This window comes from Bombina bombina, chromosome 2 (genome assembly GCF_027579735.1).
Source record: "Bombina bombina isolate aBomBom1 chromosome 2, aBomBom1.pri, whole genome shotgun sequence".
Classification (NCBI taxonomy): Eukaryota; Metazoa; Chordata; class Amphibia; order Anura; family Bombinatoridae; genus Bombina; species Bombina bombina.
Window position 1 is genome coordinate 125,920,351 of NC_069500.1, and position 16,688 is coordinate 125,937,038.

General features: G+C 40.4%; 1 protein-coding gene across 1 annotated transcript in view; it reads left to right on the forward strand.

Moving 5' to 3' along the window:
- Window positions 1-16,688, forward strand: part of NNT (nicotinamide nucleotide transhydrogenase) — a 441,005-nt gene that overhangs the window by 98,725 nt on the left and 325,592 nt on the right. The window contains exons 5-6 of the mRNA XM_053701258.1: window positions 13,874-13,961; window positions 15,934-16,022. Of these exons, the coding sequence (XP_053557233.1) occupies window positions 13,874-13,961; window positions 15,934-16,022 (177 nt within the window). The remainder of the gene's footprint in view (window positions 1-13,873; window positions 13,962-15,933; window positions 16,023-16,688) is intronic.

Consider the following 16,688-nt stretch of genomic DNA (forward strand, 5'->3'; position numbering starts at 1 on the left):
TCCGTTATTTTAAGGGTTAAAGCTTCCAAATTTGGTGTGCAATACTTTTAAGGCTTTAAGACACTGTGGTGAAAATTTGGTGAATTTTGAACAATTCCTTCATGTTTTTTCGCAATTGCAGTAATAAAGTGTGTTCAGTTTAAAATTTAAAGTGACAGTAACGGTTTTATTTTAAAACGTTTTTTGTACTTTGTTATCAAGTTTATGCCTGTTTAACATGTCTGAACTACCAGATAGACTGTGTTCTGAATGTGGGGAAGCCAGAATTCCTATTCATTTAAATAAATGTGATTTATGTGATAATGATAATGATGCCCAAGATGATTCCTCAAGTGAGGGGAGTAAGCATGGTACTGCATCATTCCCTCCTTCGTCTACACGAGTCTTGCCCACTCAGGAGGCCCCTAGTACATCTAGCGCGCCAATACTCCTTACTATGCAACAATTAACGGCTGTAATGGATAATTCTGTCAAAAACATTTTAGCCAAAATGAACACTTATCAGCGTAAGCGCGGCTGCTCTGTTTTAGATACTGAAGAGCATGACGACGCTGATAATAATATTTCTGAAGGGCCCCTAACCCAGTCTGATGGGGCCAGGGAGGTTTTGTCTGAGGGAGAAATTACTGATTCAGGGAACATTTCTCAACAGGCTGAACCTGATGTGATTGCATTTAAATTTAAGTTGGAACATCTCCGCATTCTGCTTAAGGAGGTACTATCCACTCTGGATGATTGTGACAAGTTGGTCATCCCAGAGAAACTTTGTAAAATGGACAAGTTCCTAGAGGTGCCGGGGCTCCCAGAAGCTTTTCCTATACCCAAGCGGGTGGCGGACATTGTTAATAAAGAATGGGAAAGGCCCGGTATTCCTTTCGTCCCTCCCCCCATATTTAAAAAATTGTTTCCTATGGTCGACCCCAGAAAGGACTTATGGCAGACAGTCCCCAAGGTCGAGGGAGCGGTTTCCACTTTAAACAAACGCACCACTATACCCATAGAGGATAGTTGTGCTTTCAAAGATCCTATGGATAAAAAATTAGAAGGTTTGCTTAAAAAGATGTTTGTTCAGCAAGGTTACCTTCTACAACCAATTTCATGCATTGTCCCTGTCGCTACAGCCGCATGTTTCTGGTTCGATGATCTGATAAGAGCGGTCGATAGTGATTCTCCTCCTTTGGAGGAGATTATGGACAGAATCAATGCTCTCAAATTGGCTAATTCTTTCACCCTAGACGCCACTTTGCAATTGGCTAGGTTAGCGGCTAAGAATTCTGGGTTTGCTATTGTGGCGCGCAGAGCGCTTTGGTTGAAATCTTGGTCGGCTGATGCGTCTTCCAAGAACAAGCTACTTAACATTCCTTTCAAGGGGAAAACGCTGTTTGGCCCTGACTTGAAAGAGATTATCTCTGATATCACTGGGGGTAAGGGCCACGCCCTTCCTCAGGATCGGCCTTTCAAGGCAAAAAATAAACCTAATTTTCGTCCCTTTCGTAGAAACAGACCAGCCCAAGGTGCTACGTCCTCTAAGCAAGAGGGTAATACTTCTCAAGCCAAGCCAGCTTGGAGACCAATGCAAGGCTGGAACAAGGGAAAGCAGGCCAAGAAACCTGCCACTGCTACCAAGACAGCATGAAATGTTGGCCCCCGATCCGGGACCGGATCTGGTGGGGGGCAGACTCTCTCTCTTCGCTCAGGCTTGGGCAAGAGATGTTCTGGATCCTTGGGCGCTAGAAATAGTCTACCAAGGTTATCTTCTGGAATTCAAGGGACTTCCCCCAAGGGGGAGGTTCCACAGGTCTCAGTTGTCTTCAGACCACATAAAAAGACAGGCATTCTTACATTGTGTAGAAGACCTGTTAAAAATGGGAGTGATTCATCCTGTTCCATTAAGAGAACAAGGGATGGGGTTCTACTCCAATCTGTTCATAGTTCCCAAAAAAGAGGGAACGTTCAGACCAATCTTAGATCTCAAGATCTTAAACAGGTTTCTCAAGGTTCCATCGTTCAAGATGGAAACCATTCGAACTATTCTTCCTTCCATCCAGGAAGGTCAATTCATGACCACGGTGGATTTAAAGGATGCGTATCTACATATTCCTATCCACAAGGAACATCATCGGTTCCTAAGGTTCGCATTCCTGGACAAACATTACCAGTTCGTGGCGCTTCCTTTCGGATTAGCCACTGCTCCAAGGATTTTCACAAAGGTACTGGGGTCCCTTCTAGCTGTGCTAAGACCAAGGGGCATTGCTGTAGTACCTTACTTGGACGACATTCTGATTCAAGCGTCGTCCCTTCCTCAAGCAAAGGCTCACACGGACATTGTCCTGGCCTTTCTCAGATCTCACGGGTGGAAAGTGAACGTGGAAAAGAGTTCTCTATCCCCGTCAACAAGGGTTCCCTTCTTGGGAACAATAATAGACTCCTTAGAAATGAGGATTTTTCTGACAGAGGCCAGAAAAACAAAGCTTCTAGACTCTTGTCGGATACTTCATTCCGTTCCTCTTCCTTCCATAGCTCAGTGCATGGAAGTGATCGGGTTGATGGTAGCGGCAATGGACATAGTTCCTTTTGCGCGCATTCATCTAAGACCATTACAACTGTGCATGCTCAGTCAGTGGAATGGGGACTATACAGACTTGTCTCCGAAGATACAAGTAAATCAGAGGACCAGGGACTCACTCCGTTGGTGGCTGTCCCTGGACAACCTGTCACAAGGGATGACATTCCGCAGACCAGAGTGGGTCATTGTCACGACCGACGCCAGTCTGATGGGCTGGGGCGCGGTCTGGGGATCCCTGAAAGCTCAGGGTCTTTGGTCTCGGGAAGAATCTCTTCTACCGATAAATATTCTGGAACTGAGAGCGATATTCAATGCTCTCAAGGCTTGGCCTCAGCTAGCGAGGGCCAAGTTCATACGGTTTCAATCAGACAACATGACAACTGTTGCGTACATCAACCATCAGGGGGGAACAAGGAGTTCCCTAGCGATGGAAGAAGTGACCAAAATCATTCTATGGGCGGAGTCTCACTCCTGCCACCTGTCTGCTATCCACATCCCAGGAGTGGAAAATTGGGAAGCGGATTTTCTGAGTCGTCAGACATTGCATCCGGGGGAGTGGGAACTCCATCCGGAAATCTTTGCCCAAGTCACTCAGCTGTGGGGCATTCCAGACATGGATCTGATGGCCTCTCGTCAGAACTTCAAAGTTCCTTGCTACGGGTCCAGATCCAGGGATCCCAAGGCGGCTCTAGTGGATGCACTAGTAGCACCTTGGACCTTCAAACTAGCTTATGTGTTCCCGCCGTTTCCTCTCATCCCCAGGCTGGTAGCCAGGATCAATCAGGAGAGGGCGTCGGTGATCTTGATAGCTCCTGCGTGGCCACGCAGGACTTGGTATGCAGATCTGGTGAATATGTCATCGGCTCCACCTTGGAAGCTACCTTTGAGACGAGACCTTCTTGTTCAGGGTCCGTTCGAACATCCGAATCTGGTTTCACTCCAGCTGACTGCTTGGAGATTGAACGCTTGATTTTATCGAAGCGAGGGTTCTCAGATTCTGTTATTGATACTCTTGTTCAGGCCAGAAAGCCTGTAACTAGAAAGATTTACCACAAAATTTGGAAAAAATATATCTGTTGGTGTGAATCTAAAGGATTCTCTTGGGACAAGGTTAAGATTCCTAGGATTCTATCCTTCCTTCAAGAAGGATTGGAAAAAGGATTATCTGCAAGTTCCCTGAAGGGACAGATTTCTGCCTTGTCGGTGTTACTTCACAAAAAACTGGCTGCTGTGCCAGATGTTCAAGCCTTTGTTCAGGCTCTGGTTAGAATTAAGCCTGTTTACAAACCTTTGACTCCTCCTTGGAGTCTCAATTTAGTTCTTTCAGTTCTTCAGGGGGTTCCGTTTGAACCCTTGCATTCCGTTGATATTAAGTTATTATCTTGGAAGGTTTTGTTTTTAGTTGCAATTTCTTCTGCTAGAAGAGTTTCAGAATTATCTGCTCTGCAGTGTTCTCCTCCTTATCTGGTGTTCCATGCAGATAAGGTGGTTTTACGTACTAAACCTGGTTTTCTTCCAAAAGTTGTTTCTAACAAAAACATTAACCAGGAGATTATCGTACCTTCTCTGTGTCCGAAACCAGTTTCAAAGAAGGAACGTTTGTTGCACAATTTGGATGTTGTTCGCGCTCTAAAATTCTATTTAGATGCTACAAAGGATTTTAGACAAACATCTTCCTTGTTTGTTGTTTATTCTGGTAAAAGGAGAGGTCAAAAAGCAACTTCTACCTCTCTCTCTTTTTGGATTAAAAGCATCATCAGATTGGCTTACGAGACTGCCGGACGGCAGCCTCCCGAAAGAATCACAGCTCATTCCACTAGGGCTGTGGCTTCCACATGGGCCTTCAAGAACGAGGCTTCTGTTGATCAGATATGTAGGGCAGCGACTTGGTCTTCACTGCACACTTTTACCAAATTTTACAAGTTTGATACTTTTGCTTCTTCTGAGGCTATTTTTGGGAGAAAGGTTTTGCAAGCCGTGGTGCCTTCCATTTAGGTGACCTGATTGCTCCCTCCCTTCATCCGTGTCCTAAAGCTTTGGTATTGGTTCCCACAAGTAAGGATGACGCCGTGGACCGGACACACCTATGTTGGAGAAAACAGAATTTATGTTTACCTGATAAATTACTTTCTCCAACGGTGTGTCCGGTCCACGGCCCGCCCTGGTTTTTTTAATCAGGTCTGATAATTTATTTTCTTTAACTACAGTCACCACGGTACCATATGGTTTCTCCTATGCAAATATTCCTCCTTAACGTCGGTCGAATGACTGGGGTAGGCGGAGCCTAGGAGCGATCATGTGACCAGCTTTGCTGGGCTCTTTGCCATTTCCTGTTGGGGAAGAGAATATCCCACAAGTAAGGATGACGCCGTGGACCGGACACACCGTTGGAGAAAGTAATTTATCAGGTAAACATAAATTCTGTTTTTTTGGTTCTATTCGGTCCAAAATTCTTAGATTTTGGGTACAAAATATAATTTGAAGTAAAACAGTCTGAGAAGTCTTTTTCTCTCTATTATATTCCAACTATTCCAGTAAGGCTAACACTTTCCTTAATGTGTTTCAGTCCCATATATTTTGGGTAATGTTGAAGTGCGGTTGATCACCTGTTGAGGATCAAGCGCTGCTCAGATCTGGAATCTTCTGTGGTATTTATTCCAGTTCCATTTTTAGGATCTGGGTTTTGGGGTTTTATTCAAACTATTCATTGTTCCAAAGATAGAAAATCTTTTTATTATATAAATGTACCATCTTTTAGATTGGTATTTATATGGTCTATTCTGACTTTTTTTGGTCAGTGATAGCATTATTTGTTTTCATTAGATACAATAGATGCATGTCTTCATTTCTGTTTTCATTCAGATTATTTTTATTTTCTGAGACTACGGAATCTCATATGATTCAATTTTGTTTTTTCAAGACGTGGTTAGACTATCTTTTTATCAAAAGCTCTTGATTCCTCACACAAGGGTCACCTTTTTTAGGTTTCCAGATAGATTGTGTCACTGTCTTTGTCTCTAACAGATAAGTGATTTTTTTCTTATTGGGTTCCGTCTGTCGGTACCTTCAGTCTCTATTATTTCCTTCAGTTGCTATACAGGTATACCCCGCTCATACAGCGGGTTAGGGACCGGAGCCCCGCTGTAAAGTGAAAACCGCCTTAAAGTGAAACAAGGCAGTTTTAGCTATCTTTTCACTTGCCAGTGTGTTTAAAAACTTAAAAGCATGTTTAAACTAACATATATTAGAGGTGCAATATTGCTATCTTTAGTTTAACACTAGCACAGCACAGTATTCAATAAATACTGTACCTGTAAAATAGTGACAATTACTGTAGTAAAATTTGCCAGACTATAACACTGAGACAATGATTGCACTGTAATGCTGTAAACAAAGTGAACTGCACATAACAAAATGGTGTCAGTCACTTTTCTCGCAATCTCACGAAGATTACAGAACTGTTTCAAATATTTGGAGGTTGAACTTCAGCTCCACAAAGCGCTGTATAAGCGAAGCGCTGTAAAGTGAAGCGCTGTAAAGTGAGGTATACCTGTATATGCATGGAAATTTAGGTCTTATGGCTGCAGCATTGGATTCATTTTCTTTTGCTCATTTTCATAGAAAACCTTTCCAGTTTTTATGCTGCATAATGGTGCAGGGATTCTAGGATTTCACTTTTTAAATCTTCGAATTCTATGTTTATCTATCTTTGATTTGGTGGTTAAGATCACCATCATTTAGTTCTACAGGTCTCTTCGATTCTTTCAACCTGGACCATGATCTCTATAGATGCGAGTCTTTTAGGTTGGGAGGCTGTCTGAGGTTCTCTGTCAGCACAAGGGGTTTGGAAATCTCAGGAGGCGAGATTACCATTTGATATTTTGGAACTCCGTGCATTCCCAGAGTTCTTCAGTTGGTTTCTTTTGAAGAAGAGACGTTTATTGTTTTTTTTCAGACATTATCACATCTGTGGTGTATGTCAATCATCAGGGTAGGACTATCAGTCCTTAGGCTGTGACAAAGTATCTTGGATATTTGCTTGGGCTAAATCCAGCTCCTATCTAAATTCTGGGGTCCTTTTCCCAGGTATAGACGTTTGGGAAGCGGATTATCTCTGTTAATCAAGCTTTACATCCGGGAGAATGGTCTTTACCCAGATATGTTTTTCAATGTTTCAGATGTGAGGGCTTCCAGAAATAGATCTGTTGGCCTCTCGTCTTAACAAGGAATTTCCCAGGGGCCTATTTCAGGTCCAGGGATCCTCAGGCGGAAGTAGTGTATGCATTGACACTTCCTTGGAATTATCATTCTGTCTATATCTTCCGCCTCTAGTTCTTCAAAAATTCTAATGGAGCGTTTGTTTGTACTGCTGGTGGTTCCAGCATGGCCTCACAGGTTTTGGTATGCGGATCTCATTCGGATGGCCAGTTGCCAACCTTGGACATTTCCGTTAAGACCAGACCTTTTATCTCAAGGCCCATTTTTCCATCAGGATCTCAAATCATTTAATTTGAAGATATGGAGATTGAACGTTTGATTCTTAGTCATAGAGGTTTCTCTGACTCAGTGATTAATACTATGTTACAGGTTTGTAAATCTGGCTCTAGAAAGATTTATTATCGAGTTTGGAAGACTTTCATTTCTTGGTGTTCTTCTCATAAATTCTTTTGGCATTCTTTTAGAATTCCTAGAATTTTACAATTTTTCAGGTTGGTTTTGTCTGCAAGTTATTTGAAAGGACAAATCTTTACTCTTTCTGTTCTTTTTCACAGAAAGATTGCTATTCATTCTGATATTCATTGTTTTGTACAGGCTTTGGTTTGTATCAAGCCTGTCATTAAGTCAATATCTCCTCCTTGGAGTCTCAATTTGGTACTGAGGGCTTTACAGGCTCCTCCGTTTGAACCTTTGCGTTCTCTGGACATTAAAATTATTTTCTTGGAAAGTATTATTCCTTTTGGTTATCTCTTCTGCTAGAAGAGTTTCTGAGTTTTCTGCTCTTTCTTGTGGATCTCCTTTTCTGATTTTTCATCAGGGTAATTCAGTGTTCCTTCCTGTTCATTATTTTGTTCAGGCTTTGGTTCTTATCAAACCTGTCATTAAGCCAATTTCTCCTCCTTGGAGTTTTAATTTGGTTCTAAAGGCTTTACAGGCTCTTCTATTTGAGCATATGTTTTCTCTAGACATTATTTACTTTAATGGAAAGTATTGTTCTTTTTAGACATCTCTTCAGCTAGAACAATTTTTAATTATCTGTTCTTTCTTGTGAGTCTCCTTTTTCTGATTTTTTTTTTTTCATCAGGATAAGGTGGTTTTTGCTATCCTCATTTCAATTTTTACCTAAAGTTGTGATTTCTATCAACATTAGTGAGGAATTATTGTCTTTTACTAAGGCTTCTTTGGTAAGATTCTTACATTCTTTGGATATGGTAAGAGTTTTGAAATTTTATGTTGAAGCTATTCAGATTTCAGATAGTCTTCTAGTCTATTTGTTATCTTTTCTGGTGTTAGGAAGGTCAAAAGGCTTCTGCCATTTATTTGGTATCTTGCTTAAACTTTTGATTCATCATGCTTATTTGGAGTCGGGTGGATTCCCGCCTCGGAGGATTATGGCTCATTCTACTAGGTAAGTTTCTACTTCCTGGGCTTTTTAAGAATGAAGCTTCTGTTGATCAGATTTGCAAAGCAAAGACTTGGTCTTCTTTGAATACTTTTACTATGTTCTACCATTTTGATGTTTTCTCTTCTTTAGAAGCAGTTTTGGTAGAATGGTACTTCAGGCAGCTGTTTCACTTTGATTCTTCTGCTTATATTTTCAGTTTTTTTCATTATAAAAATTGAAACTTTTTTGATTTGGGTAGTGGATTAATTTTTCAGCGGAATTGGCTGTCTTTATTTTATCCCTCCCTCTCTAGTGACTCTTGCGTGGAAGTTCAACATCTTGGGTATTTATTATCCCATACGTCACTAGCTCATGGACTCTTGCTAATTACATGAAAGAAAACATAATTTATGTAAGAACTTACCTGATAAATTCATTTCTTTCATATTAGCAAGAGTTCATGAGGCCCACCCTTTTTTGTGGTGGTTATGATTTTTTGTATAAAGCACAATTATTCCAATTCCTTATTTTTTTGATGCTTTCGCTCCTTTTTTATCAGCCCACTTCTTGGCTATTCGTTAAACTGAATTGTGGGTGTGGTGAGGGGTGTATATCCCATACGTCACTAGCTCATGGACTCTTGCTAATATGAAAGAAATGAATTTATCAGGTAAGTTCTTACATACATTATGTTTTTGTACAGGCTTTGGTCCGTATCAAGCCTATCATTAAATCAATCTCTCCTCCTTGGAGTCTTAATTTGGTTTTGAAGGCTTTACAGGCTCCTCCTTTTGAGCCTATGCATTCTTTGGACATTAAACTACTTTCTTGGAAAGTGTAGTTCCTTTTGGCCATCTCTTCTGCTAGAAGAGTTTCTGAATTATCTGCTCTTTCTTGTGAATCTCCTTTTCTGATTTTCCATCAGGAAAAGGCAGTTTTGCGGACTACATTTAAATTTCTACCTAAGGTTGTGAATTCTAACAACATTAATAGAGAAATTGTTGTCCCTTCTTTGTTTCCTAATCCTAAGAATTCTTTGGAAAGATACTTACATTCTTTGGATGTGGTAAGAGTTTTGAAATATTATGTTGAAGCTACTAAAGATTTCAGGAAGACTTCTAGTCTATTTGTTATCTTTTCTGGTTCTAGGAAAGGTCAGAAGGCTTCTGCCATTTCCTTGGCATCTTTTTTAAAGCTTTTGATTCATCAGGCTTATTTGGATTTCGGGTCAGGCCCCGCCTCAGAGAATTACAGCTCATTCTACTAGATCAGTCTCAACTTCGAGCGCTTTTAAGAATGAAGCTTCAGTTGATCAGATTTGCAAAGCAGCAGCTTGGTCTTCTTTGCATACATTTACTAAATTCTACCGTTTTGATGTATTCGCTTATTTGGAAGCAGTTTTTGGTAGAAAAGTTTTTCAGGTAGCCGTTTTCAGTTTGATTCCTCTGCTTATGTTTGAGTTTTTTCTTTTCATTATGAGAATAAACTTATATTTTGGGTTGTGGATTTATTTTTTTCAGCGGAAAATGGCTGTTATTATTTTATCCCTCCCTCTCTAATGACTCTTCTGTGGAGTTCCACATCTTGGGTATTACTTTCCCATACGTCACTAGCTGCCTATTACATGAAAGAAAACGTAATTTATGTAAGAACTTGCCAATATGAAAGAAATGAATTTATCAGGTAAGAGTCCATGAGACCCACCCTTTTTATGGTGGTTATGATTTTTTGTATAAAGCACAATTATTTTCAAATTCCTTTGTTGATGCTTTTTACTCCTTTCTTTTTCACCCCACTACTTGGCTATTCGTTAAACTGAATTGTGGGTGTGGTGAGGGGTGTATTTATAGGCATTTTGAGGTTTGGGAAACTTTGCCCCTCCTAGTAGGATTGTATATCCCATACGTCACTAGCTCATGGACTCTTGCCAATGTAAAAGAAATGAATTTATCAGGTAAGTTCTTACATAAATTATGTTTTTTTTTCAGAGATGCTCAGGTGATAATTTCCTGTCAGCTTTTTACAGTTATATGCTAACTCACTTGAAACTGATGCAGCATGAGTATTATGTCCCTTTAAGTTAGTGGTAAGACAACCAGGATGAGATGTGAGAAAGACAGTCAGTGACACACGTTGGCAAGGAAGGAGATAGGTCTGGTGTAGAGGTATATTTGGGTGTTATCAGCATACAATTGATATTGAAACACATGGGACTTTATTAAGGAGCCTAGTGATGACGTGTGTTTTGAGAAGGGGGACCAAGCACAGAGCCTTATTTTAATTGCTCGCTAAATACATTTTTGTTCAGAGAAGCCTACCACTCAACTCAGTTATAGATTAATTCCCCTTAACTAATAATTGTCCTAATCTAACTCTGTATTAGTATCATTCTCACTCTTGCAGTCCTCTCCGCCTGTTTCTCACCCTCCTACCCTTCTAGATTGTAAGTTTCCACGGGAATAGGGCCCTTAATTCCTTCTGTATTTGTCAAATGTCTTGTCTCTTTGAAGCTTTGTATCATTGATTTATTTAAATAAATTGTACCCATGGACAGCGCTGTGGATTATGTTGGCACTTTATATGAAGTATAATTAAAAAAAACACAAAAAAAAAACTGCATGCTCTATCTGAATCATGAACTCTTAATTTCTCTTGTAAGGTGTATCCAGTCCACGGATCATCCATTACTTGTGGGATATTCTCATTCCCACCAGGAAGTTGCAAGAGGACACCCACAGCAGAGCTGTTATATAGCTCCTCCCCTAACTGCCATATCTAGTCATTCTCTTGCAACTCTCAACACGCATGGAGGTAGTAAGAGAGAGTGGTGAAAAGTGAACGAGGAAAAGCGTTCTCTATCCCCACTCACAAGAGTTTCCTTCCTAGGAACTCTGATAGATTCTGTAGAAATGAAAATTTACCTGACGGAGCCCAGGTTATCAAAGCTTCTAAATTCCTGCCGTGTTTTTCATTCCATTCCACGCCCTTCGGTGGCTCAGTGCATGGAAGTAATCGGCTTAATGGTAGCGGCAATGGACATAGTGCCGTTTGCACGCCTACATCTCAGACCGCTGCAACTATGCATGCTCAGTCAGTGGAACGGAGATTACACAGATTTGTCCCCTCTACTAAATCTGGATCAAGAGATCAGGGATTCTCTTCTCTGGTGGCTATCTCGGGTCCATCTGTCCAAAGGTATGACCTTTCGTAGGCCAGATTGGACAATTGTAACAACAGATGCCAGCCTTCTAGGTTGGGGTGCAGTCTGGAACTCCCTGAAGGCTCAGGGATCGTGGACTCAGGAGGAGACGCTCCTTCCAATAAATATTCTGGAAGAGCGATATTCAATGCTCTTCAGGCTTAGCCTCAGTTAGCAACTCTGAGGTACATCAGATTTCAGTCGGACAACATCACGACTGTGGCTTACATCAACCATCAAGGGGGAACAAGAAGTTCCCTAGCGATGTTAGAAATCTCAAAGATAATTCGCTGGGCAGAGACTCACTCTTGCCACCTATCAGCTATCCATATCCCAGGTGTAGAGAACTGGGAGGCGGATTTTTTAAGTCGTCAGACTTTTCATCCGCGAGAGTGGGAACTCCATCCGGAGGTGTTTGCACAATTGATTCATCGTTGGGGCAAACCAGAACTGGATCTCATGGCGTCTCGCTAGAACGCCAAGCTTCCTTGTTACGGATCCAGGTACAGGGATCCCAAGGCGATGCTAATAGATGCTCTAGCAGCGCCCTGGTCTTTCAACCTGGCTTATGTGTTTCCACCGTTTCCTCTGCTCCCTTGACTGATTGCCAAGGTCAAGCAGGAGAGAGCATCATTGATTTTGATAGCGCCTGCGTGGCCACGCAGGACCTGGTATGCAGATCTGGTGGACATGTCATCCTTTCCACCATGGACTCTGCCTCTGAGACAGTACCTTCTACTTTAGGGTCCTTTCAACCATCCAAATCTAATTTCTCTGAGACTGACTGCCTGGAGATTGAACGCTTGATTTTATCAAGGCGTGGCTTCTCCGAGTCAGTCATTGATACCTTAATACAGGCCCGAAAGCCTGTCACCAGGAAAATTTACCATAAAATATGGCGTACATATTTTTATTGGTGTGAATCCAAGGGTTAGGATTCCAAGGATATTATCTTTTCTCCAAGATGGTTTGGAAAAAGGATTGTCAGCTAGTTCCTTTTAAAAGGACAGATTTCTGTCTATTCTTTTGCACAAGCGTCTCGCAGATGTTCCAGACGTTCAGGCATTTTGTCAGGCTTTGGTTAGAATCAAGCCTGTGCTTAAACCTGTTGCTCCCCCATGGAGCTTAAATTTGGTTCTTAAGGTTCTTCAAGGAGTTCCGTTTGAACCTCTTCATTCCATAGATATCAAACTTTTATCTTGGAAAGTTCTGTTTTTGGTAGCTATTTCCTCGGCTAGTAGAGTCTCCGAGTTATCTGCTTTACAATGTGATTCTCCTTATCTGATCTTCCATACGGATAAGGTAGTCCTGCGTACCAAACCTGGGTTTTTACCTAAGGTGGTATCAATCAAGAGATTGTTGTTCCATCATTGTGTCCTAATCCTTCTTCAAAGAAGGAACGTCTATTACACAATCTGGACGTGGTTCGTGCTTTAAAGTTTTACTTACAAGCTACTAAAGATTTTTGTCAAACATCTGCTTTGTTTGTTGTCTACTCTGGACAGAGGAGAGGTCAAAAGGCTTTGGCAACCTCTTTCTTTTTGGCTAAGAAGCGTAATCCGCTTAGCCTATGAGACTGCTGGCCAGCAGCCTCCTGAAAGGATTACAGCTCATTCTACTAGAGCTGTGGCTTCCACTTGGGCCTCTAAAAATGAGGCTTCTGTTGAACAGATTTGCAAGGCGGCGACTTGGTCTTCGCTTCATACTTTTTCAAAATTCTACAAATTTGATACTTTTGCTTCTTCGGAGGCTATTTTTGGGAGGTTTTACAGGCAGTGGTACCTTCCGTTTAAGTACCTGCCTTGTCCCTCCCTTCATCCGTGTACTTTAGCTTTGGTATTGGTATCCCACAAGTAATGGATGATCCGTGGACTGGTACACCTTACAAGAGAAAACACAATTGATGCTTACCTGATAAATTTATTTCTCTTGTGGTGTATCCAGTCCACGGCCCGCCCTGTCATTTTAAGGCAGGTAATTTTTTCATTTAAAATAGTCACCACTGCACCCTATGGTTTCTCCTTTCTCTGCGTGTTTTTGGTCGAATGACTGGATATGGCAGTTAGGGTAGGAGCTATATAACATCTCTGCTGTGGGTGTCCTCTTGCAACTTCCTGTTTGGAATGAGAATATCCCACAAGTAATGGATGATCCGTGGACTGGATACACCACAAGAGAAATAAATTTATCAGGTAAGCATAAATTGTGTTTTTTTTAAAGTACATGTTCATTTCAATCAGAAGATTCCCCCCCCCCCCTTTTTATTTTTCCAATTCTGTCTCTTAATTTGAGGCCTCGTCTCCCCAGTCATAGGGCCATGGGACAGTTAATTAAATACTAGTATTTAAAACAAAAACTTTAATAAACAGTAGCTATGTTAGCTGCTAGTTCAGTGTTTTCTAATATTTAATGTTTATTGCATAAAATCTTTTTCACTTCTGTTTACAAAACTGACACAAGCCTGCCTATGTAGTGTAATTTTTCTTTCTTTTTTTTGTGTGTGAAGCTATAAGGCTGTTGTTCTGGCTGCCAATAACTTTGGACGTTTTTTTACTGGGCAAATCACTGCAGCTGGCAAAGTCCCTCCTGCAAAGGTAAGGGTCGTAGTATATTTTGTTTTATTATATAGATATGTCCAGCAGGTGGCAATGTTGCATCAAGTAACCCTGCTCCAAATTTTATTCATGCAAAGTTGTATGTTGTAATTTCTGTTTTCATTGTCCTGCATATACAAGTTGCTGCTATGTCATAGTATGCCGAGAGGTGCAGACTTTGTCTTCTTTCTTTTTTCTTTTATTTTTTTAAAGCTGGTGTATGGGGCTACCTAATGTAAATGGTTAATAAGTTCTGTGTTTATTTTATTTTCATGTTTAGAATAGACTGACAGCCTGAAAAGTCTTGTTAGATTTATTAGAGATTTAAATACTAACAGAGTTTTGCAAATGTTGCTTCTTTGCTTTTAAACTGAAGCCAAGTTATTAATCATAACTTATGAAATGTTATTTTTGACGCCTCTTTTTTATTTTTATTTTTTTATCCTTTTTAAAAAAAAAAAATTGGCTGATAATTTTATTTTATTTTTATACTATAATTTTGTGAAACATATATTAGTTTTTTGCACGACTTAGAGCATGTCATTTCCCCCCCCCCCCCACACACTCTAAAATGTCCCTTTAATTGGTTAGAGGATGTTTGCTTGCCTATGTGTTTAACCTTTTTGTGGGTTTCACAGCGAGTAATGTAAAGTGTTGTTCAAGAGCTGGAATTATTGCTGAATGGACCGGCTGCTTGTGACCAGCAGTTCTCGCTAGCTCCTAAGTGCAACTTTATATATGGGCTTAACACCTTTGCTAAGGTTAAACACACAAAGTTCCACAGCGAGTAGTGCAAATAGTTAATGCTCTATAATGAATTGGAGCTTGCAGTTTTTAATGTTAGGTAATAAAGCTTCAATGTCCCTTTTAAGCAATTAGTAAAAGCTGAACAATAGCTATATGGTATTTTAGTCTTCTAATCTTCAAAGGATCAAGCTCTGGTTTTGTCCTGCCAAGAATAGACCCCATAACCCTCAAGTTTAAATAGTTACGGCTGCTTTTATCCGTTTTTCATTCAGCATCTGACTCCTGATTTTTAGTTTTTCTCTTACAGTCCTGGTTGTAAAATGAAACTACTGAGAGAGCTATAGGATATCGCTGTAAGTTTGGATTAATATATGCGTTTACTTTATACTAGGTGACAAGCTTGTTGTATGTTGGCTTTGTGTATTTTGTGTCTTGAGAAGCTACTAAGCTAAAAATAACCAGGTGCATCGTACAAGAAACCCTTTAATATTTTATATGGAAAACCAGTCCTATGTAATTAATGTCACCATATTAGTCATCCTCTTCTGAAATAATTTAGCCTCACACACACTGTTGCTGTTTCTAGTTGCGTAGACAGGGTAAGATTCTGCATAATAACGCACACCTGCTCCCTTTTTCTTGCCACCAGATCCTTGGTTTTGAAAAGGGAATGTTTGTGCTGCGCTGCATTACTTTCCAGCATTTATATAAACAGCCAATTTAACGGTCTGGAAGTGGCCCTGATATTTTCCTTATTTGCATGAGTGATTCAAATAACTTTTTTTTTTTTCTTCTTTGCTTAATGTTTTGGAAGCACGTTAGCCTTTTTCATGGCTAGAATCATATGGTGCATTTACATTTTTGACTCTAAAAAAAGCATATTGAATATTGGACTAATATGCAACATGTATGTTCTATTGAATTTTTTTTTATTCTCTCTAAATCAATTGGTTTGAGCCCCAGACATACAACATATTCTTTAGTATTACAATTCACCCAAGAACTTGAGCAATGTGGTTTAGTTATTTCCGTTTGAAATTGGTGACCAGATTCTGGAGTGGGAATAATGTGTTAGCCGGTATCAATACCATCACTACTTTTATCATAATAATTACACATCAACCTAACTGTGCTGTAAAAATATTTTATGTTATACAATGAAATGATAATATGTAGTACTTCTCAATGTGGATTCTTACATTCTGTTTTGTTTATATCCTTTCAGGTTCTGATCATTGGAGGTGGTGTTGCTGGACTTGCTGCTGCTGGGGCTGCTAAATCAATGGGAGCAATTGTCCGTGGCTTTGATACTAGGTTAGATATTCTGTATAAATAGATTAAACCTACATATGTTTAGGTTAGTTTTGGTATTTCATGTAGGTAACTGGATTATGCTGCCTGTAATGTGCCAGTAGCCTCTGAGTATAGTTAATTGATATTTCTCCAACATAGGTGTGTCCGGTCCACGGCGTCATCCTTACTTGTGGGGATATTCTCTTCCCCAACAGGAAATGGCAAAGAGCCCAGCAAAGCTGGTCACATGATCCCTCCTAGGCTCCGCCTACCCCAGTCATTCTCTTTGCCGTTGTACAGGCAACATCTCCACGGAGATGGCTTAGAGTTTTTTAGTGTTTAACTGTAGTTTTTATTATTCAATCAAGAGTTTGTTATTTTGAAATAGTGCTGGTATGTACTATTTACTCAGAAACAGAAAAGAGATGAAGATTTCTGTTTGTATGAGGAAAATGATTTTAGCAACCGTAACTAAAATCCATGGCTGTTCCACACAGGACTGTTGAGAGCAATTAACTTCAGTTGGGGGAACAGTGTGCAGTCTCTTGCTGCTTGAGGTATGACACATTCTAACAAGACGATGTAATGCTGGAAGCTGTCATTTTCCCTATGGGATCCGGTAAGCCATGTTTATTACGATGGTAAATAAGGGCTTCACAAGGGCTTATTAAGACTGTAGACTTTTCT